The sequence below is a fragment of the Stenella coeruleoalba genome (genome assembly GCF_951394435.1).
Source record: "Stenella coeruleoalba genome assembly, chromosome: 3".
NCBI lineage: Eukaryota > Metazoa > Chordata > Mammalia > Artiodactyla > Delphinidae > Stenella > Stenella coeruleoalba.
In genome coordinates, this window is record NC_137148.1 from 90,093,256 (window position 1) to 90,120,629 (window position 27,374).

Consider the following 27,374-nt stretch of genomic DNA (forward strand, 5'->3'; position numbering starts at 1 on the left):
TCTAGAGGATGCGTGCCACAATTACCGAAGCCCGCGTGCCTAGAGCCCATGCTCCACAACAAGAGAAGCCACTGCAATGAGAAACCCACACACGCTGCAACGAAGAGTAGCCCCCGCTCACCACTAGAGAAAGCCCGCGCACAGCAACGAAGACCCAATGCAGCCAAAAATAAATTAATTAATAAAAAATAAAATAAAATATATTAAAACTACTGTTGCTTATATATTATTCCTATACTTTAATAAGTAGACATCAGTAGTTAAGATTCTACACTCAGAGGAAAACAATGAGGAAAGAATGCACACAAAATTGGAAAGTAAGTAATATTAGGGAATCAGGTATTTCTGGCTCTTCCCAACCCTGAGCTACATACTTCTTTGTGAAAAGAGAAACAAAATGGTGTGTATTAAGATGAGTAATGCCTTTATGGCAATACCATTAAATACACCATTCTCTCAACAAGAAAAGATCAAAAGGGAAGTTTCCAACTGACGGTTAGATATATAATGAAATTCCTACAAAGACAAGCAGGATAATTGAAATGGCTTCTTGCCTGAAATCAAAGGCACTTATAAAGCATGCTGATTTCTACTAGCTAATTTATATTATCTAGAACAATAAAAAGTAAGCATTAAAATTAGTAAATCTGAGAGCCAAGGTAAGTGAGTAGAATCATAGCTGAGAGTCCACTGGACTGTGGGTTTCAAAATCTTCTCTGCTGAGATCTTGGGTAATTCACTTAGACTCTCAATGCCTACTAGTCTGTGGAATGGTGGATAATAATAGCACCTACCTTTTAGGACTTTTGCAAAAATTAAATAAGTTATTATGTCTAATATAGCTAAAGCACTGATCATTGTGCAATGCAAATAGTCTAAACATCCAGATGAGAGGATACAGGCATCTTTTTAAAATTCAATGAATCCATGGTATACGTAAATTATAAGCAATATGTGCAATGGCAAAAACTTTATTTTATAGCCATTTTTTTCGCTGGCAGAAATATAAAAGGCAAGAAATGGAAAAAGGTCAGTAAAGGGGCTGAGAAGGAAAGGAAAGAAAAGCCACTTTCTCTATGTTTTTCCACTCCACTCTTTTTCCATCATAAACTAATATACCCATCTTTTTGTATTATATATAAATTTGAAATCCCCAAATAATTATATAAATATAAGCTCTTAAATATCGCCATAATGAACAGTTTGGGAAATAAAGAGGAAAGAAGAAAAAGACATTATAATTTTACTTGTCTCTTTGCCTCCTGTTCTTCTAGCAAAGCATCAGTTCTTTGCATGTTCAATTTCTGTTATGTGTTCTCTGTATCCTGCCTGGTGTCCATAAGTCTTTTACCCCCAAACATATCAGAGAAGATCTAGACCTAATTTATAAGGTCTGAAATACATATCTTCCAAAAATGCCGTGGCTGACTCATGAGTATCTTCATGCTCATTTTCTAACAGTTCATAAACAAAATTAAATAAGGAGAAAATATATTTTTGCAAATAATACCATACTTAATTTCAAATGATATATATACACGTATGTCAACTGAGATATATACATATGTATATATTTCTTTATTCTTAAAATTATTCTTCTTGCTTTTCTTTGCAATAAAACTATTAGTTAAGCTAAATTTCTTTGACTAATAATAAATTTTGCAGCAGGCAACCTTGATCATCACAGGAAGTAGAACCATATGTCTTCTAGGACCTTATGAAACATGAGCTACATAAACATGGTTTCCCACCTTATGGCTCTAAAATGACATAGAATACTGAGAGAACAACTCATCTTCTCAAATCGGGCAACAATGTAAGAATTATCAGTCAGCATTTTTAAATGGAAAAGTGGCATTTAGCAATCCTTAAAATAGAGAGGAGAACATTTCTCCAAAGAAGATATACAAATTGCCAACAAACACATGAAAGGATGCTCAACATCACTAATCATTAGAGAAATGCAAATCAAAACTACAATGAGGTATCACCTCACACCGGTCAGAATGGCCATCATCAAAAAATCTACAAACAATAAATGCTGGAGAGGGTGTGGAGAAAAGGGAACCCTCTTGCACTGTTAGTGGGAATGTAAATTGATACAGCCACTATGGAGAACAGTATGGAGGTTCCTTAAAAAAACTAAAAATAGAACTACCATACGACCCAGCATTCCCACTACTGGGCATATACCCTGAGAAAACCATAATTCAAAAAGAGTCATGTACCACAATGTTCATTGCAGCTGTATTTACAATAGTCAGGACATGGAAGCAACCTAAGTGTCCATCGACAGATGAATGGATAAAGAAGATGTAGCACATATATACAATGGAATATTACTCAGCCTTAAAAAGAAACAATTTGTAGTGAGGTGGATGGACCTAGAGTCTGTCATACAGAGTGAAGTAAGTCAGAAAGAGAAAAACAAATACCGTATGCTAACACATATATATGGAATCAAAAAAAAAAAAAAGTTCTGAAGAACCTAGGGGCAGGACAGGAATAAAGACGCAGGTGTAGAGAATGGACTTGACAACACAGGGAGGGGGAAGGGTAAGCTGGGATGAAGTGAGAGCATGGCATTGACATATATACACTGCCAAATGTAAAATAGATAGCTAGTGGAAAGCAGCCACATAGCACAGGGAGATCAGCTCGGTGCTTTGTGACCACCTAGAGGGGTGGGATAGGGAGGGTGGGAGGGAGATGCAAGAGGGAGGGTATATGGGGATATATGTATAGCTGATTCACTTTGTTATAAAGCAGAAACTAAAACACCATTGTAAAGCAATTATACTCCAATAAAGATGTTAAACAAAATAGAGAGAGGAGAAAAGCTATATATACTCAGAAATAAGTGCAAACTTGATTTTTAATTAAATGCTATTTTCTTACATAGTTGGTGAAGCTGTATTTTCTCAACTACCTCCATCTGCATATCAAGCAATAATGTAATGTCCACATTTAGAGGAGATTAAAATAAGCTACCAAACGAGAATATTCTGTAATAAAACCAAATGGCCTGTTTAGCTCCTGAAACAGATATCATGTGGTTAGATGTACTACATGTAGCAATTAAAACACATTAAAATTATTTTAAAACTTACCTTTGCCAGCTTTATTCAACTGAGTATAAGTACGTCTTTAGGAATGCATCACAACAGAGTCTATACAAAACTGATTCCGCAACAAAATTAAGGCAGGCAGATCGTAATCAAAGGTAGCATGGTCCAGGGAAGCATAAAGCATATTTAAAGCTTCTGAAATATTAAAAAGTATAATTTATAAATTATGCTGCTTTTCTACATACTACAATTAAGTCTTCTAATTAACTATTTTGCTCAGTCACCAAGACCACATTGTGGTTTTAATATCTTTGACATCCCTCCCATCAAGAGGTGAAGTCTATGCCCCCTTCCCCTTGAACCTGAGCAGGCCTTGTGACTGCTTTAACTAATAGAATGTGGCAGAAGTGACACTGTATGACTTCCAAGTCTAGATCAGAAAAGGCAATACAGTTGCCCCCTCTACCTCTTTGTCAAGATACTACCTTTGGAATTCTAAGCTGCCATGTAGGACATTCAACTACTCAGAAGTCACTAAGCCGGAGAGACTACAGAGGTGGGGGAGGGCAGGGAGGGGGAAGAGGCAAGGAGAGAGAGAAATGCCCTAGGAGCTCCACCTCACACAAAATAGATCACTAGGCCACATATATAATGGTGGGGAAATAGGACAGAACTGGATGACAAAAGACAGTGCTCAAGATAAGTGCTATAAAAGAGAAAAGTAGAAGACTAGAAAATCAAAGCAGAGGAAATAAGGCCCAATGGAGCTGAACAAGGAAGAATATAGCGCTAAGGCCCTACAGAACACTGCACCTCATGTCATTACAGGCATAACTCATCTTATTCACTTTGATTTATTATGCTTTGCAGATATTGTATTTTTTACAGATTGAGGGTTTGTGGCAACCCTGCGTCTAGCAAGTCTATCAGTGCTACTTTTCCAACAGCATTATTTTTTAATTAATGTATGTACATTTTCAGACATAATGCTATTGCACATTTGACAGACTACAGTATAGTGTAAACATAACTTTTACATGCACTGTGAAACAAAAAAATTAATGTGACTTGCTTTATTACAATATTCACTTTATTATGGTGATCTGGAACCAGACTCACAATATCTCCAAGAATGTGCCTGTACAAAGATTTTGAAGCGCTTTCATGAACAAAACTGAGGTTTAATTGACAAAGAAGAGCAAGGGGCTGCTGGTTGCTGGAAAGCCGAGATTGTTTACTTCAATATCATTTAAACATTTAATAGGGTCAGGCTGTGGATAGCACTGTGATGAAGTGCCATAAAGGCAAGTTAAATACAAAATCATTCTTATTCTTCCTGTTGCTTGAAAGCTCCCAGATAGCACTACAAAACCCAATTTATAAGGGAAAATACTCTCTGACCTCATATGGTCAACATTCTAAAACTCATTTTAAAAGGCATACACATAAAATTTAGAATAATATAGAAGAAACTTTATTTCCTTAAAAATAATGTTTTTTAATTTCTTTTTTAGATTGGTTGGAGGGTGGTTTAAAAGGAGACATAAATACGTGATAAATGAAAAGGTAATGAGTAAAATGGCTGTTTAAAACAAGTGAAAAACAAATGGCCATTTGGTTAATGTTTTATGAGTAAGAATTATAAAATGCAGAAACGAATTTCTGTATAGTGCCTAGTGTTATTGAAAATCACTAAATGACATTTTATATTACTTTTTAATTAGTTACTAATTTTAGAAAAAAGCAATAAAGACTCTGCTGAGCAAAAGTTTTTAAAACAATTTTGCAATTAAAAAGTTGAGCAGCCAAATTCATAAATTCAAAATTACAAAAGGACCTTTCATAATAAAACATTGTCAGGTATTTCAATAGAGAAAGGCAGATTTTCCTTGGCTCCTGCACAATTTCTAAATATTAAAGTTCTCAAATTATGTCTTCACTTCTAATCTAGAAAACACTTAGGGTAACTAAGAAGAGCTCAGTTAGAGGACATACCATCTTGGATTTCTCCTTTGCACTGAGCCAGATATACTACTTCAGTCCATGTCATAGGAAGATGTACATGCCTCCCAGTACCTAAGGTTTTGAGACCCAATTTCCTCTGTTATGGGGAAGATAAAAGAGGCAAACAAAAATGTACAGCTTTTAAATTTAATATTTATTTATTTTTATTATCTATATTTTATTTATTCTATTATTTATTTTATTATTTATAATTTATTAATATTTTACTTGTTTTTATTGAATATAGTTGATTTACAGTATTGTTTTAGTTTCAGGTATACAGCAAAGTGATTCAGTTATACATATACATCAATAAATATATATTCTTTTTCAGATTCTTTACCATTATAGGTTATAACACGACAGTGAATACAGTTTCCTGTGCTGTACAGTAAGTCCTTGTTGTTTATCTATTTTATATATAGTAGTGTGTATCTGTTAAACCCATACTCCTAATTTATCCCTCCCTGACACTTTCCCCTTTGGTAATCATAAGTTTGTTTTCTATGTCTGTGTGTCTGATTCTGTTTTGTAAATAAGTTAATTTGTATTATTCTTTTAGATTCCACATGTAAGTGATATTATATGATATTTTTCTCTAACTTACTTCACCTAGTATGATAATCTCCAAATCCATCCATATTGCTGCAAATGGCAATACTTCATTCTTTTTTACAGATGAGTAATATTCTTTTATATATATATATATATATATATATATATATATATATATATATATATATATATGTATATCTCACATCTTTATCCATTCACCTGTCAATGGACACTTAGGTTGCTTCCATGTTTTGGCTATTGTAAATAGTGCTGCTATGAACATTGGGGTACATGTATCTTTTTGAATTAGACTTTTCATCTTTTCCAGATATATGCCCAGGAGTAGAATTGCTGGATCATATGGTAACTCTATTTTAAGTTTTTTAAGGAACCTCCATACTGTTTTCCATAGTGGCCGCACCAATTTACATTCCCACCAACAATGTAGGAGGGCTCATTTTCCTCCATGTCCTCTCCAGCATCTGTTATTTGTAGACTTTTTGATAATGGCCATTCTGATCAGTGTGAGGTGATACCTCACTATGGTATGGATTTGCATTTCTCTAACAATTAGTGATGTTGAGCATCTTTTCATGTGCCTGTTGGCCATCTGTATGTCTTCTTTGGAGAAACATCTAGTTAGGTCTTTTGCCCATTTTTTGATTGGGTTGTTTGGGGTTTCTTTGATATTGAGCTGTATGAGCTGTTTTGTATATTTTGGAAACTAAGACCTTGTCAGTTGCATCACTTGCAAATACTTTCTCCCAGTCCACAAGTTATCTTTTCATTTTGTGTATGGCTTGCTTTGCTGTGCAAAAGCTTATAAGTTTGATTAGGTCCCATTTGTTTATTTTTGCTTTTATTTCTATTGTCTTGGGAGACTAACCTAAGAAAATACTGGTATAATTTATGTCAGAGAATGTTTTGCCAATGTTCTCTTCTAGGAGTTTTATGGTGTCATGTCTTATATTTAAGTCTTTAAGTCATTTTGAGTTTATATTTGTTTATGGTGTGAGGGTAACTTCATTGATTTACATGTGGCTATACAGTTTTCCCAATACCACTTGTTGAACAGACTGCCCATGGCATATTATTGCCTCCTTCATTGAAGATTAATTGACTCTAGGTGTGTGGATTTACTTCTGGGCTCTCTATTCTGTTCCACTGATCCATATGTCTGTTGTGCCAATACCACACTGTTTTGATTACTGTAGCTTTGTAGTGTTATCTGAAGTCTGGGAGGGTTATGCCTCCAGCTTTATTCTTTTTCCTCAGGATTGCTTTGGCAATTCTGGTCTTTTGTGGTTCCATGTAAATTCTAGGATTCTTAGTTCTAGCTCTGTGAAGAATCTCATGGGTAATTTGATAGGGATAGCATTAATTCTGTAGATTGCTTTGGGCAGTATGGCCATTTTAACAATATTAATTCTTCCAATCCAAAGCATTGGATATCTTTCTATTTCTTTGAATCATCTTCAATTTCCTTTATCAATGTTTTATAGTTCTCAGCATGTAAGTCTTTCACCTCCTAGGTCAGGTTTATTCCTAGGTATTTTTTTTGACATGATGTTAAATGGGATTTTTTTTTTTTTTTTTACTTTCTCTTTCTGATATTTCCTTGTTACTGTAAAGAAATGGAACAGATTTCTGTATGTTAATCTTGTATCCTGCTACCTTGCTGAATTCATTTATCAGTTCTAATCGTTTTTGTGTGGAGTCTTTAGGGTTTTCTATATAGAGTATCATATCATCTGCATACAATGACAATTTTATCTCTTCCTTTCCAATTTGGGTATTTTTTCTTGTCTGATTGTTGTGCCTAGGACTTCCAACACTATGTTAAATAGAATCGGTAAGAGTGGGCATCCTTGTCTTTTTCCAGAATTTAGCAAGAAGGCTTTCAGCTTTTCACCAATGAGTATTATGTTGACTGTGGGTTTGTCATAAGTGGCTTTTTATTATGCTGAGATATGCTCCCTCTATACCCACTTTGGTGAGAGTTTTTATCAGGAATGGATGTTGAATTTTATCAAATGCTTTTCTGCAATGACCATGTTGTTGTTTTATCTTCTCTTTTGTTGATGTGGTTTAAAACATTGATTGATTTGCATATGCTGAAACATCCTTGTGACTATGGGATGACTCCAACTTTATCATAGTGTACAATCCTTTTATGTGTTGTTGGATTCAGTTTGCTAATATTTTGCTGAGGATTTTTGTATCTATATTCAAAGATATTGGCCTGTGATTTTCTTTTTTTTTTTTTTTTGGTAGTGTCTTTGTCTGGTTTTGGCATCACGGTGATGGTGGCTTCAGAGAATGACTTTGGGAATGTTCCTTCCTCTTCAGTTTTTTGGAAGAGTTTGAGAAGCATAGGTATAAGTTCTTTGTAGGTTTGGCAGAATTCCCCAGTGAAGCCTTCCAGTCCTGGACTTTTGTTTGCAGGGAGTTTTTTTATTACATATTTCAGATCTAGTGATCAGTCTCTTCAAATTATGTTTCTTCTTGACTCAGTTTTAGTAGGCTGTATGTTTCTAGAAACTTGTCCATTTCTTCTAGGTAGTCCATTTTGTTGGCATATAACTGTTCATAGTATTTTCTTGTGAATTTCTTGTATTTCTGTGGTATCAGTTGTTATTTCTCCTCTTTCATTTCTCAATTTGTTTATTTGGGTCCTCTCTCTTTCTTCTTGGTGAGTCTGGCTAAAGGTTTGTTGATTTTGTTTACCCTTTCAAGAGCCCAGCTCTTTGTTTTATTGATCTATCTATATATTTATTTATATATATATGATTGATATATTATTATTTATATTTTATTATTAATTCTATCATTTGTATTTTATTACTATTTTATCATTTATTTTCATTTTTTATTTATTCACTTATTTATTTGTATTATCTCTTTATTCTGAAAGTCATTCTATGAGGCTGATGCTCTTAAAGCTGTATATTTTTACGTTTATTATATTTATTTTTTGACATTTTATGTAAACTGTATTAGTGTTAAAATGTATAGAATGTTAATATTCTGAGTAATATCAGTGTCTGCTGAAAATAATTTTCACTCTTTCTTTCTAGGGATTATTTCTGTCTCATTTCCTCACCAAGAGAATGCATCTCTGATTTTAAAAGGGTAACCATATTGAAAAAAATAGCTTGATGCCAATTTTCTGGAGCACTCCAGCTACTTCACTGTGGATGGACTGGTTAGTGAACATAACAGAGATATGAAGATTTCCCTTCTTATATTAATGTGACCATTCCTGGGGCTGCCCCAGTTGGCCAACTGAAGAGAAACTCACTGATGAATGTACCTGCTGGCAACTATCTGTATGCAAAGCTAATATATTCTTTTTTCTAATCAACTTTTTTCATGGATTTTTAAAAAAATTTTAAATATGGTCAATCATGAGCCAAAATGCTGGGAAACAACAGCCACAAAAAAATTGTTGACTTAATTTATGCTTCAGTTTTGTGCAGCTTTTATTTCACCAGTTATCTAGTGTTAAAGCAAAATCATATGTATATTATTTCTCTGCCAAAACTTAAACTGGATTTAATGAAGAAAAGGTAAAAGAAGGACTTATTTTACTTTCTGTTCTGTTTTTATATGTGTTTGAAATTTTGTGAATTAATGACATATTCTTAAAGAATGTATTTTCTACAAGTTAGGTGAATAATTTGTTACAGAGAAAGAACAGAGTACTCTGTGCATATATAGTGAATGTTTAGGAGACCTTTCTTTCCTCTTTAGGAAACATCATATATCAGTTAACATTTTTTTAGTAAAAAGTGTAATTTTCATAAACAAAAATTTATTTACCAGCCGTTGATATTTTGCTGTGAGCTCTTGGATTAGTGCCAACAACTATATTCTCCAATAATTTATGAAGAATCTTCATCCAAAAAGCCATTTGACATTGAATAATTTGGTCATAAGTTTTAACTTTAATTTGCATTAGTATTTTTAACTATGCCTACTTATGATTAAAGAAAGGTGTATTCTTATCTTTTTCTTTCAATATTTTAGAACAGGTAATCATCCACCAACTGGAAGAGAAAGTTCACATACTAAAGTAATCAATAGTGTGCCATTACCTTACATTTGATAAGGTTTTTTCTAGCTATGTCCAACAGTTCTTCCTCCTCTTTTGGATTTTTTGTTTGGTTGGGTCTCAAGATGAATTCTTTTGTGATTGAAAATGGTGGCCTAAACCAAAAAAGAAAAAAAAAATCAATAATTATAGCTATCACTTCCAAATAATTAATCAAACATCCAGTGGCTAAGTGTATCTATTTTCTGAAAAAGCACTTTACCTTAATGAGAAAGTTTCACACACACAAAAATCAGTAAAATATTTATGTATATATATGTGTGTGTATGTGTGTGTGTATATATATATATATATATATATATATATATATATATATATATATATACACACACACACACACATACATACACAGGTCTCCTAGATTGATCTTATCATACTCTTGGATTGAGAAATATAATTCTCATGATATTGAAGAACTCTGTAGCCTTTGAAAAAAATCCAGCATAGCTTCATTACGTTGAAGACTGATTTATCTCCTCACATATTTCAGTGTTGGTTCAATTTAAGCTAAAGCATTATTCCCTCCGTGCAAGTGGAATCAGTCGAACTGTGGCTGAAGTAAAGTAGGCAAGACAGAAAAGATGTATGTAGTAAGGTCAGAGAGGTGACAAGAAGCCATACTAACTTTGGATGAGATGGGAATCTATTGCCGGGTTTTGATAAGATGAGTGGCATAATTCAACTTATATTTTAACAGGATCATTCCGATGCTGTGTTGAGAGCTGGAGGGTGGGGAGGTAGCAAGGGAGAGAGCACATATACACTTAGCTGAGAGGTAATTTGGCTTGGATCAGAATTATAGCAAAGTAATTAAAGCAAAGAGTTTGGATAATGGATATATTTTGACATTAGCTCCAACCAGACTGCCCAATGAATTAGAAATAGGCATGAGAGAAAAAAAAAAAAAAAGGAGTCATGATTAACTGAGTAACGGAAAGGATAGAATTGCTGTTTACCAAGATGGGAAAGGTTGCTAGAGGAGCAGATTTGAGGTGAGGGTAGAGAATAAGTTCAGTATTGGACATGTTATGTTTGAGATGACCATGGCCATCCAAATGGAGACGCAGAGTAATCAGTTAGATATGAGTCTGCATTTGGGGGAAAGGTTCAGGCTAAATATATCAATTTTTGAGTCATTAGCACACATATGGCATTTAAAGCCTTGTGAATGGAAAGGATCCCATGGGCAAAGTGTAGAGAAGGTAGACAAGTATTTCAAAGAAGAGTGAGAAAAGTTGAGGCTGTATGCAAGAGAATGAGTAAAGTGATTATAATGATGTACCACAGCGTTTAAAATGGCATGGAATCAAAAGTGATATCAGAGGAATAGAAAATGGGTAGTAGAGTCAATGAGTTGTTTATGTGATAAAATAACTGTTGGAGTCATACGATTTAAAGGAGTTATCTGAGAAAATAAAACATCTTTCAACAGCTTACTGAATTAGTTGCTCTGTGGCATATAGGAAAAAAACACGAATAAAAATCAAATTTTGCCTCTGAGTGACTCATAGTCCAACTGGGAAGACAGATGTATGTAAAATTAATCACAGTGCCACAAGATCACAGGATAAGCAGAGATAAAACCATGATGCTCTGTAAACTAGAGCCAAATATATATCCCAGTGAAGAACAATTAATGAAATGACCAGCTCTTTAACTGTCACCCTAAAGTAGGCATTTATTCAATCATTCAATCAGTAAGCATTTATTGACTATCTCTATGTATCAGGTGCTACCAACCTTGGAACTGGGATACAACGGTGAAACCAACAACCTTGCCCTCAAGCAGTGTATAGTAAAATAGCAGAAGAGTTGAGGTGTTAGAACTCACAAAGTCTGCTAGAACTGGGCATTTGAAATGAATAACTTCATTCTTGACTACCTGTTATCTTGCTCTTGGAGATATGAGGTTAGATGTATATGGTAAAGGTTGGCTGAAAACTCTTTCTCAACAGTCATCTGGGATGACATATCTTTGATCGACATGGACCTACTCCTCGCGAAGAGTCCAAAATAGCTTCAGTCTTCCCATTTGTACAGAGTATTATGGGAATAAGATAGTCCCTTTATCCATTTAAATTTTTCTAATTTTCATTAGAAATTAGATTCTTCAAAAGTATTAACATAACAGTGCTGTTTATAACAAACCAAACATTCAGGGATGCATCCCAACCCTACCGTCTCCAATTCTACCCATTAGAAATAGCCAAGATTAATGGGTCAGTGTGTATCCTCAATGCTCACAAATATAAACCAACCTATGTGTACTGTTTTTAGTAAATAGAACCATGTATGCAACACTGTAGCATGCTTTCTTCATTAAATTTATCAGACATTAAAGTTCAACTGATCCTAACATGCAGTAGTATGGATGTACCCAACAAACGCAACAATGTCTTTATTGACTGACACTTCCCATCACTTCCAGTATAATTTTGGCCACGCTAACTGATTCTGTAATTTTTTAAAATCCTTGTACATAGGCCTGATATTTAGTAGGTGCGCACTATTCTGATTTATCAATCTCCACACTATATCAATAGTTAAACATTTTGATTACCACCTCTGTTTGTAAATATATCTATATAAAGACATCCTAAGAGAATTAAAAGGCAAAACTTCAAATGGAAGAACATATTTTCAACACATGTAACTGACAAAGGGCTCATATCCATAATATAACCAGAATATATGAAGAACTCCCAAACAATAGAAACATAGAGAAGAGGCTTAAACAGGTAATTGACAAAAGAAGAAATCCATGTGGCCAATAACTATGTGAAACAATGATTAACATCATAAATAGGGAAAATCAAATTAAAACCATCTCGTTTAAGCAGATTTCCCTACCACCGACCACAGAAACCCCTCCAAACACACAAAGACACAGCCACACACACACACACACAAATACACACACCTATACACACTCCAAACACACAAATACACACACTATATCCAAGGGAAAATGGATATAGAGAAAAATGCATTTGTATCACTTTATTTTTAAAGCAGAGTAAAGCCTCAGGGTAAAAATAATATCTAATACAATTTCTACGCTTAGAATATATTTTATAAATAATTTTAGTTTTGTCAACTATCTTTCAGTACAGTTGAGGCCTGTAGTGAATCATTAAAATTATGGAAAGCTAATGCTTTCCAGCTTCCTGTACAGAGATTGAGTACCTTAACTGGACTCCCTCAGCTCATGTCAATAAATATTTAACAGGAAATAAATATAGCTTTTTTAACTATTTCATGCCCATCACAAATAGGGGTTATACAAATTAATACTTATTTAATGATAAACATAACCCATGATAAGAAGCAAAAGGAAACTTGAAAAAGTAAATATAGGCATTTGAAAGGAAAATATCTTAACTTCACACATTCTAATTTCTTCAAACTATCAAAAGATTTCACAAAGATAAATGTAATCTACTGTAAGTATATAAGTACAGTCCTGTGGAAAGGTAATGAATTAAGGTCATCATGCCAATTTCATATAAGGGAAATATACTAAAGTCTTCTGACTGCACGGATATCAATCCAAATGACTTTATGTTATCTGTGAATTCAGAACTTTTTTTTAGCTGACAATTCATTTGTTCAATAAACATTTAGTGAAAGCCTCCCACATACAAGATATTTCACTAGATATAATGTGGGCTAAGAGAGGAATCAGGCCTGGCCTCAGTAAATTCACATTCTAGGAGGGAAGTGAGACAAATCACAAATGATGTAACATAAAGGAGACACACTGAAGAAAAAAAAGAAAGGAAATAAAATCCTGTGTCGAGTTTAGAAGGTCATGATTCCAACACTTCCTGATGCTATAATCTTTGCTTAATCATTTAATCTGTGTGAGCTATAATTGTCCATCTGTGGAAATGAGGACAAAATTTGCAGAATTTTGAAAAACAATGAACTGGAACACGCTGTCTAGTTCCTTACATAGATTCAGCACTGGATAACTGTTAGTTATAAGAATTACTGTTTTTGGTTAAAGATTCAAAAAAGCTTCTTTGCAGAAGTGGCACTTGAGCTGTACCTTGGTATGAAGATAGGAACTAGAATGTGACAGATTGGCAATTATCCTTTCAAAATCTTTTCTCTGTTTCTTCCTGCACATGATCACACAGCTAGTGCCTATATTTCCCAGTCTTTCTGGCAGGTTGTGAGGAGATACAATATATGCAAATTTCAGGTCACCTTTAACTTAAAGACAGGCCACTTTCCCTAGAATAAAACCTTTTTTTCCTTCCAGTTGACTGGAACACAAAAATGGTGCTGAATTGGCTTTGATTAGGCAGATCAGTACAACTATGAGATAATGAGGGTTGTGAGTTTCTCACTGACCCCAAAAGCAGAGCTATCCTGTCAGCCTAGACCCACTGGATTCATATGTCAGATAAATATACTTCTATCTTACTTAAGCCTCTGAAATTAGAGACCTCTTTTTATAGTTGCTTCATATTTACCCTAACACAAGTAGAAACAAAGAAAGAAAAAATAAAGAACAGTCTTAATGTAGCATAGAGAGACAGAATGCTTAAAATCAAGACAGGAAATGAAGATGGAAATGTTAGGTTGAGACACATACAAATGGCACTGAATGGTAGTCTGTGGTAGACTTAAAGCTACCTACATCAGTATCTATTCTCCTCCCTTTCTTACTAAAAGATTCTTGCTTGCAGTTAGGTATGCACAGATGTCTAAGGTTTCAGCCAGTAAAACATAAGTAAAATTCAGAGAGTTCTGGGAAGTCTCCTGAAAAAGTGTATAAACCCTTCTTCTGTCCTTCCTCTATTCTGCTGCATGAAGCACAACTGTGATGTCTGGATTTTCAGCAGCCATAATAGAACATGAAATGCCCTTAAGAGTAAGTCATGTGCAGCAGACCAGCTAGTTATAAGGAATCTAAGTCCTGGATCACCATACCAGCTCTGGACTGACTATATTCAGAGAAATAAACTATTTTTAAGTATCATTGCTATTTTAGATTCTCTTAGTTACAGTGGGCACCAATTCTATATTACACATAGACTTTTGAGTTTTATTTGATAAATAAGAGAATTATTCAGCAGAAGAGTGATGAGATCACAGCTGTGCTTCAGGATGACTAAACTTAAAAGTCCGATGTTGAATGGTTTGGAGTGAGGAGTGACTACTGGTAAACTGTTGGACAATTATTTGTACAATTTAGGTAAGAAGTAATAAAGGTCTGAACTACAGTTTGGGCAATAATAATGACGAAAAGTAAATGAATGTGAGAGATTAGTTGGAAGTTAAATCAATAGGGCTCGATGACTACCAGGATGTGAGAAAAGAAACTGTGAGGGTGGACATAGAGATAATCTTATGGTTTTGGGCCAACATGATTAGTAGTAGAGAGTTGGCATCAAGACAATTAGACGGAAAACTCTGGGCAGATGATCTGTGCCATTCTGGATGTACTGACTGTGATTTACCTGTGAGACAACCAAGTGGAGAGGCCTATAATCCAAGTGAACTTGTGAGGCAGACATTACGTGGATAAGATCTGGAAATAAAGACTTAAGATTCACCTACACACTCAAAGCTATGAAATCGCAAGAGGAAGAGTATTGAGAAAAAAGAATCAAGGGAGATCTTTGGACAAATCCTACAGGTAGGAGGCAAGAGGAAAAGAATGGTAAATATGATAGGCGATTCAGGGAAATACTACAATGGAATTCAAATATTTGTACAATTTAGGGTGTAAACTTTCTCTGAGAATTGTTCATCACTCATAGTCCCTGCTGGGCCAGTGGGTCTAACTTCTACATTAGCACCATTTGGCTCCATCCTCCCCTACCCTGGCCATAGCTGATAGGGTCACAGTAGACATCTGGCTCACTCCAGGCCAATCCAATCCTCTCTTTCAGGGATTTTAAATAATTAGCTAATATTTTTAATTAGTTGATGTCAGAGCTGATAGTTTATGTAGAGTCAAGAGGTGGCTTTTTTTGAAATGTTGTTCAAGACAACAAAATACCCCAAAGCACAGAGCTTTAGAAAAAGATATGTTAGTATTCTGTCATGTTTTTCACGATATGCCTTTGTCTGCATTATATCTTGTTTGCTTTTCCTTTGCAATTTTTTCTCTGATCCCACTTAATGAATATAGAACATGCTCACTGTTAATTCCATATATTTTGGCACCATTTAACTAGATAATAAGGGTACTACTGCATAGGTAGGGGTTGCTATTTGTTGGCTGTCGGAAAAATGGAGAATATTTTACGTATTAATTTATAAGCGTGATTTACAGATGATGGTCTTTCAGCATGTATTATGCAATGCAACTGTCACGTACTACTAGTTAATGTTATATGCCTCTTCTTTATGGGTATGTAGTTTTATAGCGATATGATCACCATCGTAGCCCTGACCCATGTTTGTTGGATGATTTACTGATGTACAGCCAGAGTTTGTAGTCTAGTATAGATACAGACTATACCTGTTGATCATTTTATCTCCATTGTCTCTTAGAGACACTGAATGAATAAATGAGACCTGGCTATACCTTCCACTCTCAGGTTCCACAAGACAGCCCTACATCCTTCCATTACATTTTTCTTTTGCTTCAGTTAAGCTGAATGTGTGCCTGTTCCATGCAAACAAACAATCCTAGACTGAGATACCAAGCAAGAATAGATTGAAGATGCAGACCATGATCAAAAACGTACATCTTGCAGAGATAAAGACTAAGGACAATGAAAATACCATTAGAGTTAATGTTTAGGAAGTCAGTAGAGATCATTAAGAGAGTACTTTTACTAGATAAATAAAAACAGAATCCAGATTTGATAGTGCTAATAAATAGATGAATTAAAAAATTAATCTGGCTATACCTTTGGTAAGTTTGGTATTATGGGAAGGTGAAAAAATGGAACTGAAACAGATAGAAATTTTGACTAACAACAAACTTGGCTGGTACTTCCTAAAAACCAGAAGTACCAGCACAATTAAAGAATGGTCTAGCCCTTTCAGGTATGTATATGATACAGCTGAATGTGTAAGGAATTCAGGAACAGATTTATTAATCTGAAAGGCATAAATAAAGAGTTGGTGGGAATTTCCTGACAGTCCAGTGGTTAGGGCTCTGCACTTCCACTGCAGGGGACATGGGTTCAATCGCTGGTGGGGGAATTAAGATCACACATGCCGCTCGGTGCGGCCAAAAAGAAAAAAAAAAGAGTCGGTGATAATGGCCATATATATAAATTTACTCTATAAATGCCTCCCCTAAATTTAGCATCCGTGATACACTGATCTTGGGTATGGGCTTTTGAAGTCAGACACTGAAAATATATTTCGTTGTTCCTGATACCTGTGTAATTGATTACAGCATTTTCATATTGTGGATATCCAACAGGCTTTATGGTATGAGGCCAGAAATTGCCACTCAGATTCATTTCTGAAAACATCATATCTATGGTTTGATATATTCTTTTATTAGGTCCTTGTTTTTCTTTAGATCTTAAATTTTGATTCAGTCTTAGCAAATGGAATACTGTCTTAAGCCCTGAAAACGCAAACCCTCCTTCTTGGTAGTTACGAATAAAGAGAACTCTAAACAGATAAGGGGCAAGGGGGCTGTTAATACAGACTGAATTTTGAACAGAAAACCATTTGGAAGAAACTGAAGGCTAAAAAAAATATTTACAAGAATAAAAACCTAGTCCCTTTTCTAAATGAATTCTCTTCTATTTGGAATCATTCTATTCTGCATTTAACAGTCAACGGTCCTTTCAAGGTTGTCTGTAAGAAACATCTAGACTTCTAAAGTTCAATGTCATCTCTTTTTAAATGTAATTATTAATACCAGAAAGGACTGATTGGCTGGCATGGGTAACAGTACCCAAGGTGACATATTTAACTACTAAAGATAGACAACCTCTGCCTGCATTCTTTTGCTTAGAGAAGAATTTCGAACTTTGTCTCTTCAAAGAGAAGTTGAAAATGGGTTCATCTTCCTCTAATGTCCCAAAGAATGGTTTGATGAAATCAAGGACACTCCTTCTTGGGGAAGATCTCACCAAAATTGTAAGGGTAGCAGTATCTCCAAGAAGGAAATGGAGTAGAACCTGGCAACACTTGTTCTCCTACTGTAACTTGGGTGTCTGCCAGAGAACCCTAAGAATCAGCTGGCTCAGGTGGAGATAGAGATGTTAGGAAGTGGGGTCAGCAAGTCTGAGTGAACACAGCAGGGTCAGTGGAGGAATATTAATAACAACAATAATTTCAGTACTGTACATGAGCAAGGGAATGATCATCCTTTCACTATGTTTTGGAACAATCCCCTAGGATGTAGGCCATTATAGCCAACCCTTCCCTACTCAGCCAACTGGATCAAGGCTTAAAAACAAATTAATTCTTATTCAGTTGCATAGTAAATGAGTCATCTGGCGATAGAATAAAGCTGATGTGATAACCAAAGCTATGGAGCACTGCTTGGAGGCTTCGTTCTAGAAAATTCACCTCAAAAAACACCCAGAAACATTTATTTCAAGGGTGAGGAAACCAGTTTAACTGCTATTAAAAGGACAAGATTATGATAAATTAATCAAGATAGACCTTCATTTCTCTTTCATGCGGCAGACCAAGATAAGCAATCCAGGCTTGATATGGCAGCTCCAGGATATTGGTATCTGTCATTTTATACCTGGTTACTCTGCTATTCTCAACATACAACTTTCATTTCATGGTCTAAGATGTCTGCTCCAGCTGTTGCAATCACATCCTCATTCCAACTAAAAGGAAGAGACACGGAGAGGAACAGGAAAACATACTACTCCTTTTAAAAGGGCACAAAATGCCAGTGGTACATATCCCTTCTGCTAATCCATCATTGGCCAGGATTATACCCATGACCACATCTAGAAACAACGGAAGCTGAGAATTGTATTCTTTAATGGTTGCTCATGTGTCCAAACACAACTTCTATTAATACAAAAGAAGGAGAAAATTGGTATGGGAGGAGGGACAATTAGCAGTCTTTGCATTGGTGATCATAGTTTATCATAAATAGACTGAAATACTGGCACAAACTGCCACTCATGAAGTACTGACTGATAGTTCCTCAGATCATCGTCATTGGCGCTCTATGGGACTAACTTTCAATGATATCCTTTTTGAAGCAAATGGCAGGCCATGGAGGAAAGACTCATTTCATTAGCGCATCACTTTTTTGTGATCCTGACATCAGCTTTCTATGAGGATAAAGGGGGTAATGGACAACATTTGGGATACGATGTGCCTCCTTCCATGGCTAATGAAAAGTTTAGTGCTTTGGTGAATGTGTTGGGGGTGCAGCACGGTGAGAAACAGACTTGAAAACATCCCAGATCTAAAGAGTTTTTAAAACATAAAAGGATAATTGTAGGAAAACATGGTTCCCAGGACAATGGAAGACTAAAGACTGAATAACTATTATAGGACACTTGGGCAATGACTCTACTTTTTCCTCTAGATTAAGCTATGAATAACTGACACTGAGTTGAGTTTAGAGGTAAGAAAAATCTGATGTCTGAAAACATTCCCCCAAATGAAGGCCTTCATGATTAGTGGCTGTACTGGACATACACATTGTGCAGAGTCTCAGACTGACTTGATGCCTGCATAACCTTCATGCCCCCAAACACTGAGCTGCCCCTCCCCTTCCACATTTGGAGTAGCAAGGGCTGGGTGACACAACTTGCAAGTATGGATGAGTGAGCACCTCTGGGGTGAACAGGAGGGAGCAGAGATCAATACCCCTCCTTGAGTCTCCATTTTATGGTCCATTTTGAGATTTTTTTTCTTGAAATCTGTCTTGATAAATTCCAAATGTCAAGTATAGACAAGGCTCTGCTGTGTCTCTTTAAGGCAAGTTGTGATTTAGTGATCAGGGTGGTAATACATCGAGCCTTTTTGCCTCACTTTCTTATTTTTTTTTCAGCTTCACTGAATTGAATTTGTATACCGCAAATCTAGTATTAAAATATTAATCCTCTTCTCATATCCTGCCATCTAGAGATCTGAGCCAAGACAGTGGTGTACGCCCAAGTATAAGAGGACTGTGGTTTCTAAGATCTTGCAAGATCCTACTTACTTTATACAGATAATCTCATAAGTAGCTGCTGATAACGCATTTGGGGCAATTCACCCTAAGGAAATTACACTGCAATATATATACTGAATGTGTTCATGCTCTTTACAGCCTCCCAGCTCCTAAATTACCATATATTGGGCTAAATCATTTGTAGCCAACCCAAATGCTACAAGTGCAGATGTCCTAGGTTAAAATTAACAGACTTAATTACAAGGTCTCAACCATTAGAATCACTTAAAAGATTATAGTAATTCAGATAAATGAAAAACAAAGACTACAGATCACAGATCAAATAAACAAATGACAAGAATATAAATATGAGTGTAGAAAAGTTTCTTCCTGCTTCTGACAGCACAAATTTAGAGCCCACACTATAGAGCTATATGGTATTATAAATGTATACATATCAAAATCAATACTATTATATACATATATACTATAAATACGTAATATTTTAACTATTTAGAGCACATTTGTAGAGCACATTTTACTAAATATAAAAGTCAAAAACATTAATAAAAAGGAAAAATTTCAGGCTTTGATATCTCAGGAAGCTTTGAAGACTACAGTCTCCAGATATTAAAAAAATTAAGAAACCCTCAAGAGCAGCTTCTGTGAGAAAGATATAAAATAACCTTTGGTCCAGAAATGGGTGGACTTCAGTACTTCACTGGAAGGATTTACATGGAGCCCTACATGCATCTCCAACAGAACCCACACTAAGCACGCAAAGCTCTTGTTTCTAAGAAGAATAAGTGAAGCAAATACAGTACAAGGTCTATGACAATTCAGGCAATACATAAAAAAACCAAACGTAATGTCTTTTCATGCAAGGTACCAAGATCTCTGCTTCATCTCAAACAGCTGATGCCAGGCGCAGAATCTGGTTTACCTTGATACAAGAGGCCACTGATACAAAACAAAGTGTGTTTTCTAAATGACTGCACAGTAAGAAAAAAAAATCCAGGATTTTCAAGGTGGGGAAAAGTTATAGAAGACTCCCTCCACATTGACTAAATATCCGAGGTAAGAGCAATCAGAACTAATCACTATCCCTTCTCCCAACCTCAGGGAGCTGTAGAAAAGGCCGCCTTGCTGCTCAACAGAGAAGAAAAGAGAAAGAAAAAATAATACACATATATCTGAGAAGATTAGTCTCAACATAGATTTATACCCTATTCATTGGATCAACACAAATTATAAAACCATCATACTTATTTCCACAATATGCTCAAAAGTATGTACAGGCAACCAGAAACTATAAGTCTACATAGAAGATTTGAAGAAAAATAAATGAATTGCTAGAAATGTAAGATAGAGTTTTTAAAATTCAATGTATAAATTGGTAACAAGAGAGAGTTAGTCATGGGAAAACAGAGCACATATCAGAATTATTCAAAATACAGTAGAAAGAGATGAAAATATAGAAAATGGAGACAAAATAAAAGATATGAAATATAAAATGAGATGGTCTAATATACATTCAATCAACAGTCTCAGAAAAAGAGAGAATGGGTTGTCAAGGTAATATCTAAAGGAACAATATCTGATATTTTTTCAGGAATGACAAAAGAGAGACACAGTCCACAGATACAAAAGGCACAAGAAATCTAAGTAGAATATTTTTAAAATTACATTCTAACACATCATAGTAAAATTGCAGGATACAAGAGAATAAGAAATTTTTTAAAGCACCCAAAGTTGGGGAAAACAGATTAAATTTTAAAGAAATAGCATCAAAATTTCAGCTAACTTCCCAACAGCACTAATGGAAGCTGTTAGTGGAACGATATCATCAATGTTCTGGGGGGAAAAACAATAAAAGTTATAACAGACCAAAGACAATTCCATGTTCAGTTTTAAATTTCTTCCAAAAATAAGAATAAAATAAAGGTATATTCAGACTAACAAAAACTAAGATTTTTCTCGACAACGAAATCTCACTAAGCAAAGTTCAAAAAGTTGTACATCTGGGGCTTCCCTGGCAGTCCAGTGGTTAAGACTCCATGCTTCCACTGCAGGGGGCACAGGTTCGATCCCTGGTTGGGGAACTAGGATCCCCACATGCTGCGCAGCGTGGCCAAAAAAAAATTGTACATCAGGCAAAAGAAAAACCAGATCTAGGAAGTAACAAAGAATGAAAAGCAAGGAAAGTGATGAACAATAAATAAAATATAAAGGAAAATTAACTGCTTAAAATAGTAATGAAGTCTAATGAGATTTAAATTTAAAAAAAACACCACAAAATACAATTTAAGTGTCAGATAAAGTTTCAAAAAAGATCATGCTTAATCATGAAATGTTTAGAGTATTCTTTTTAAATTGAGACTGAGATAAACATGTTTAGAATTAATGAGAGAATTTAGCAGTATTTCCATATGTAAAATCAATACACAAAAATCAATTGTCTTTCTTCTGGCAGCAGCTACAGAAGACATATTTTTTTCAATATGTGCATAAAACTTACAGCAGGATCACAAATACCAAATACATAGGAAGAAATCTAAGAAAAGATAGACAGTACCTCTATAAAAATTTACATCTAACTAAGAAGGTAAAAGACCTGTACTGGGAAAACTAAGACACTGATGAAAGAAATTAAAGATGACACAGATAGAAAGATATACTGTGTTTATGGATTAGAAGAATTAATATTGTGAAAATGACCAAAATACCCAAGGCAATCTACAGATTCCATGCAATCCATATCAAAATACCAATGGCACTTTTCACAATATTAGAACAAATAATTTTAAAATTTGTATGGAAACACAAGAGACCCTGAATAGCCAAAACAATCTTGAGAAAGAATAGAGCTGGAGGTGTCACACTGCCTGACTTCACAGACAAAACTACAAAGCTACAGTAATCAAAATAGCATGGTATTGGCACAAAAACAGACACATAGATAAATGGAAAAGAATAGAGAACCCAGAAATAATCCCATGCACTTATGGCCAACTAATCTATGACAAAGGAGACAAGAATACACAATGGGGAAAAGACAGTCTCTTTAATAAGTGGTGCTGGGAAAATTGGACAGCCACATATAAAAGAATGAAATTAAACATTTTCTCACACCATAAACAAAATTAATTCAAAATGGATTAAAGACCTAAATGTAAGAGTGGAAACTGTGAAACTCCTAGAAGAAAACATAAGCAGAAAACTCTTTAACATAAATTGTTGCAATATATTTTTGGATATTTCTCCTAAGGCAAAGGAAAAAGCAAAAATAAACAAATGGAACCTAATTAAACTTAAAAGCTTTTGCCCAACAAAGGAAACCATTAACAAAAAGAAACAACAACCTACCGAATAGGAGAAAATATTTGCAAATGATATGACTGATAAAGGGTTAATATCCAAAATACATAAACAGCTCATATAACTCAATATCAAAAAAACCAAACACCTTGATTAAAAAATATGCAGAAGACCTGAATAGACGTTTTTCCAAAGAAGACATACAACTGGTCAACAGGCACATGAAAAGATGCTTAATATCCCTAATCAGAGAAATGCATATCAAAACTACAATGAGGTATCACCTCACACTTGTCAGAATGTCTGTCATCAAAAAGACCACAAATAACAAATGTTGGTGAGGATGTGGAGAAAAGGGAACACTTGTACAATGTTGGTAGGAATGTAAATTGGTGCAGCCACTGTAAAAAACTATGTGGAAGTTCCTCAAAAAACTAAAAGAAGAACTACCACATGATCCAGCAATTCCACTTCCAGGTATACATCTAAAGAAAATGAAAACACTGACTTGTTCTGGCATTGTTTGGTTTTTCTTTTGTTTTTGTTTTTTTTTTTAGCCACCTCACGCGGCTTGTGGGATCTTAGTTCCCCAACTAGGGACAGAACAGCACCCTTGGCAATGAAAGCGCAGAGTCCTAACCACTGGACCACCAGGGAATTCTCCAAAAACACTAATTTGAAAACATACATTCACCTCAATATTCACTGGCAGCATTTACAACAACCAAGATATGAAAGCGACCTAAGTGTTCATCAATAGATGAATGGATAAAGAATATGTGGTATATACATATAATGGACTACTACTCATTCATAAAAATTAATGAAACATTGCTGTTTGCAACATGGATGAACCTGGAGGTTATTATGCTTAGTGAAATAAGTCAGAGAAAGACAAATACTGTATGTTATCACTTATATTTGGAGAATAAAAAATAAAACAAACATAAACATAACAAAACAGAAACAGACTCACAGATATAGAGAACAAACTAGAGATTACTAGTGGGGAGAAGAAAGGAGGTATGGGCAAGATAGAGGTAGGGGATTAAGACATACAAACTACTATGTATAAAATAAATAAGCTACCAGGATATATTGTACACCACAGGGAATATAAATATTATAACTTTAAAAGCAGTATAATCTCTAAAAATTTTGAATCACTATGTTCTACACCTGAAACTAATACTGCAGCAAACTACACCTGAATAAAATTTTTTTAAATTTTTAAATAGAATATGCAGGATATCACTGAAGAAGAAGAAACTTGGAAAAATCTATCATGTTGACTATTAAATGTTATCACTAAGTGACAGTCATTAAAGCAGTGTGGTAATATTAAAAAGGGACAAAGAGGCCAGTGAAACAGAAAAGAGAGCCCAGAAATATACCCACTATATGTGGACACTTGATTTACATAATCATTGTACTAGAGAAATAGTGAAGAAGGATGTTCTTTTCGATACATGGTGTTGATCAAGCTGGTATGTACATTAAAAAAAGGGAAACTGGACCTGCGCTTAACACCACTAACAAAAATCATTTCCATATGTATTAAAGATAAAACAGTAAGATTTTTTAAAAAATAATGTATAACAATATCTACATGATCTTGTGGTAGAGACAGATTTTATAACCAAAATACAAAAATGACTAATCATTAGACAGAATTAATAAGTTCTGTTTACTAAATGGTATATCCAAAAATTCCATTCCTAGTTATGTACTTTAGGAAATAGACTGGAAAATACAATTTTTTGTTGTTATTATTATTATTTTTTGGCTGCGTTGGGTCTTCGTTGCTGTGCACAGGCTTTCTCTAGTTGCGGCGAGCAGGGGCTACTCTTTGTTGCGGTGCGCAGGCTTCTCATTGCGGTGGCTTCTCTTGTTGCGGAGCACGGGCTCTAGGCACGTGGGCTTCAATAGTTGTGGCTTGCCGGCTCTAGAGCGCAGGCTCAGTAGTTGTGGCGCATGGGCTTAGCTGCTCTGCGCCATGTGGGATCTTCCCGGACCAGGTCTCAAACCCATGTCACCTGCACTGGTAGGCGGATTCTTAACCACTGCACCACCAGGGAAGCCCAGGAAAATGCAATTTTACATTCTTGTATGTTAAAGTACAAAAATGAATGGAAATAATATATGCCACAATTATTATAATTGGAAGGACATGTGGTCAAAGAGCTTCAAGTTTATCTGTTGATCTATTCTTTATTAAAGAAAAATATTTGAATCAAACATAACAATATGTCAACACATAAGTTTTATTATGTACTCTATCATGTTCTTTAAGTTTGTAAAAATTTCTTAAAATCACAAACAATTTTTAAATTATCAACAAACTTTGATCTAGTAACTTAATTTCAGAAACTTTATCCCAAGGAAATAATTTGAAATGCAGAAAAATATTCTATCGTGGTTTAATTTGAAATAGACAAGCACTTAGAAATAACTAAGATGCTTCACAATTCAGTAGTTATTGAATACTTTCTCTTATGCATTTCATGGATTATTATGGCAAATTAAAAGACTATGATTTAAAATCTACAAACAATAAATGCTGGAGAGGGTGTGGAGAGAAGGGAACACTCTTGCACTGCTGGTGTGAATGTGAATTGGTACAGCCACTATGGAGAACAGTATGGAGGTTCCTTAAAAAACTACAAATAGAGCTACCATATGACCCAGCAATCCCAGTACTGGGCACATACCCTGAGAAAACCATAATTCAAAAAGACTCATGTACCACAATGTTCATTGCAGCTCTATTTACAATAGCCAGGAGATGGAAGCAACCTAAGTGTCCATCATCAGATGAATGGATAAAGAAGATGTGGCACATATATACAATGGAATATTACTCAGCCATAAAAAGAAACGAAATTGAGTTATTTGTAGTGAGGTGGATGGACCTAGAGTCTGTCATACAGAGTGAAGTAAGTCAGAAAGAGAAAGACAAATACTATATGCTAACACATATATATGGAATCTAAGAAAAACAAAAAATGTCATGAAGAACCTAGGGGTAAGACAGGAATAAAGACACAGGCCTACTAGAGAATGGACTTGAGGATATGGGGAGGGGGAAGGGTAAGCTGTGACAAAGTGAGAGAGTGGCATGGACATATATACACTACCAAACGTAAAATAGATAGCTAGTGGGAAGCAGCCGCATAGCACAGGGAGATCAGCTCGGTGCTTTGTGACCACCTAGAGGGGTGGGATAGGGAGGGTGGGAGGGAGGGAGATGCAAGAGGGAAGAGATATGGGAACATATGTATATGTATAACTGATTCACTTTGTTATAAAGCAGAAACTAACACACCATGGTAAAGCAATTATACTCCAATAAAAATGTTAAAAATAAATTAATTAATTTTAAATAAAGACTATGACTATAGGGACCTCCCTGGTGGCGCAGTGGTTAAGAATCCACCTGCCAATGCAGGGGACACGGGTTTGAGCCCTGATCTGGGAAGATCCCACATGCCTTGGAACAACTAAGCCCACGCACCACAACTACTGAAGTCCGCACACCTAGAGCCCATGCTCCACAACAAGAGAAGCCACTGCAAGAGATGCTCACGCACTGCAACAAAGAGTAGCCCCCGCTTGCCGCAACCAGGGAAAGCCCGCGCACAGCAACAAAGACCCAATGCAGCCAAAAATTAATTAAAAATGAATTAAGACTGATTATAGAAAAAATGCTTAGTTTAAAAAGTATAGAATTCAAAATTTTATAAATATATGATCTTTACAAATAATCATTACAAAAAATCATTCCAAAGCTATTTATTTATAAAATAGTAAACCTTAACATTTTTATTCTTAGATATTGAACTATGAGTGATTATTTTTTACTGTTCAATTTTCTGTAACCTTCTAAATTCTACAATATATATGGGTCTACTACTTTAACAATATGAAATTTTTTTCAAACTTACTTTGATTTTTCATAAGAGGAACATACTACTCCATATTTATTAATCACAGATGATTTGTTAGCAGGCATGTTCACGGATCGTAAACCTAAAGAGAAATATTAAATTTTATATTGGAAGACAAATGCACTCACAGTACCAAATAATGCACATCACGCAAATTCATGATTTATGGGGAAAAGGGTGGCAACAAAAAAAATCAGGCTTAAAGGCAAAATTATATTAAGGAAGAATTTAAACTGTCAGACCTAGGAGTCAAACCCAACTTTGAACTGAAAGTCCATGTTATTTCTATGATATTACTATTA

General features: G+C 35.0%; 1 protein-coding gene across 1 annotated transcript in view; it reads right to left on the bottom strand.

Moving 5' to 3' along the window:
- Nucleotides 1-27,150, bottom strand: part of TMEM232 (transmembrane protein 232) — a gene marked incomplete at its 3' end in the record, with an annotated part of 109,389 nt that extends 82,239 nt beyond the window's left edge. Inside the window, 6 exon segments of the mRNA XM_079918633.1 lie at nucleotides 3,111-3,124; nucleotides 3,127-3,198; nucleotides 3,201-3,263; nucleotides 5,064-5,169; nucleotides 9,725-9,836; nucleotides 27,070-27,150. Of these exon segments, the coding sequence (XP_079774759.1) occupies nucleotides 3,111-3,124; nucleotides 3,127-3,198; nucleotides 3,201-3,263; nucleotides 5,064-5,169; nucleotides 9,725-9,836; nucleotides 27,070-27,137 (435 nt within the window). The 5' untranslated portion in view covers nucleotides 27,138-27,150.
- Between the last annotated feature and the right edge of the window lie 224 nt (nucleotides 27,151-27,374).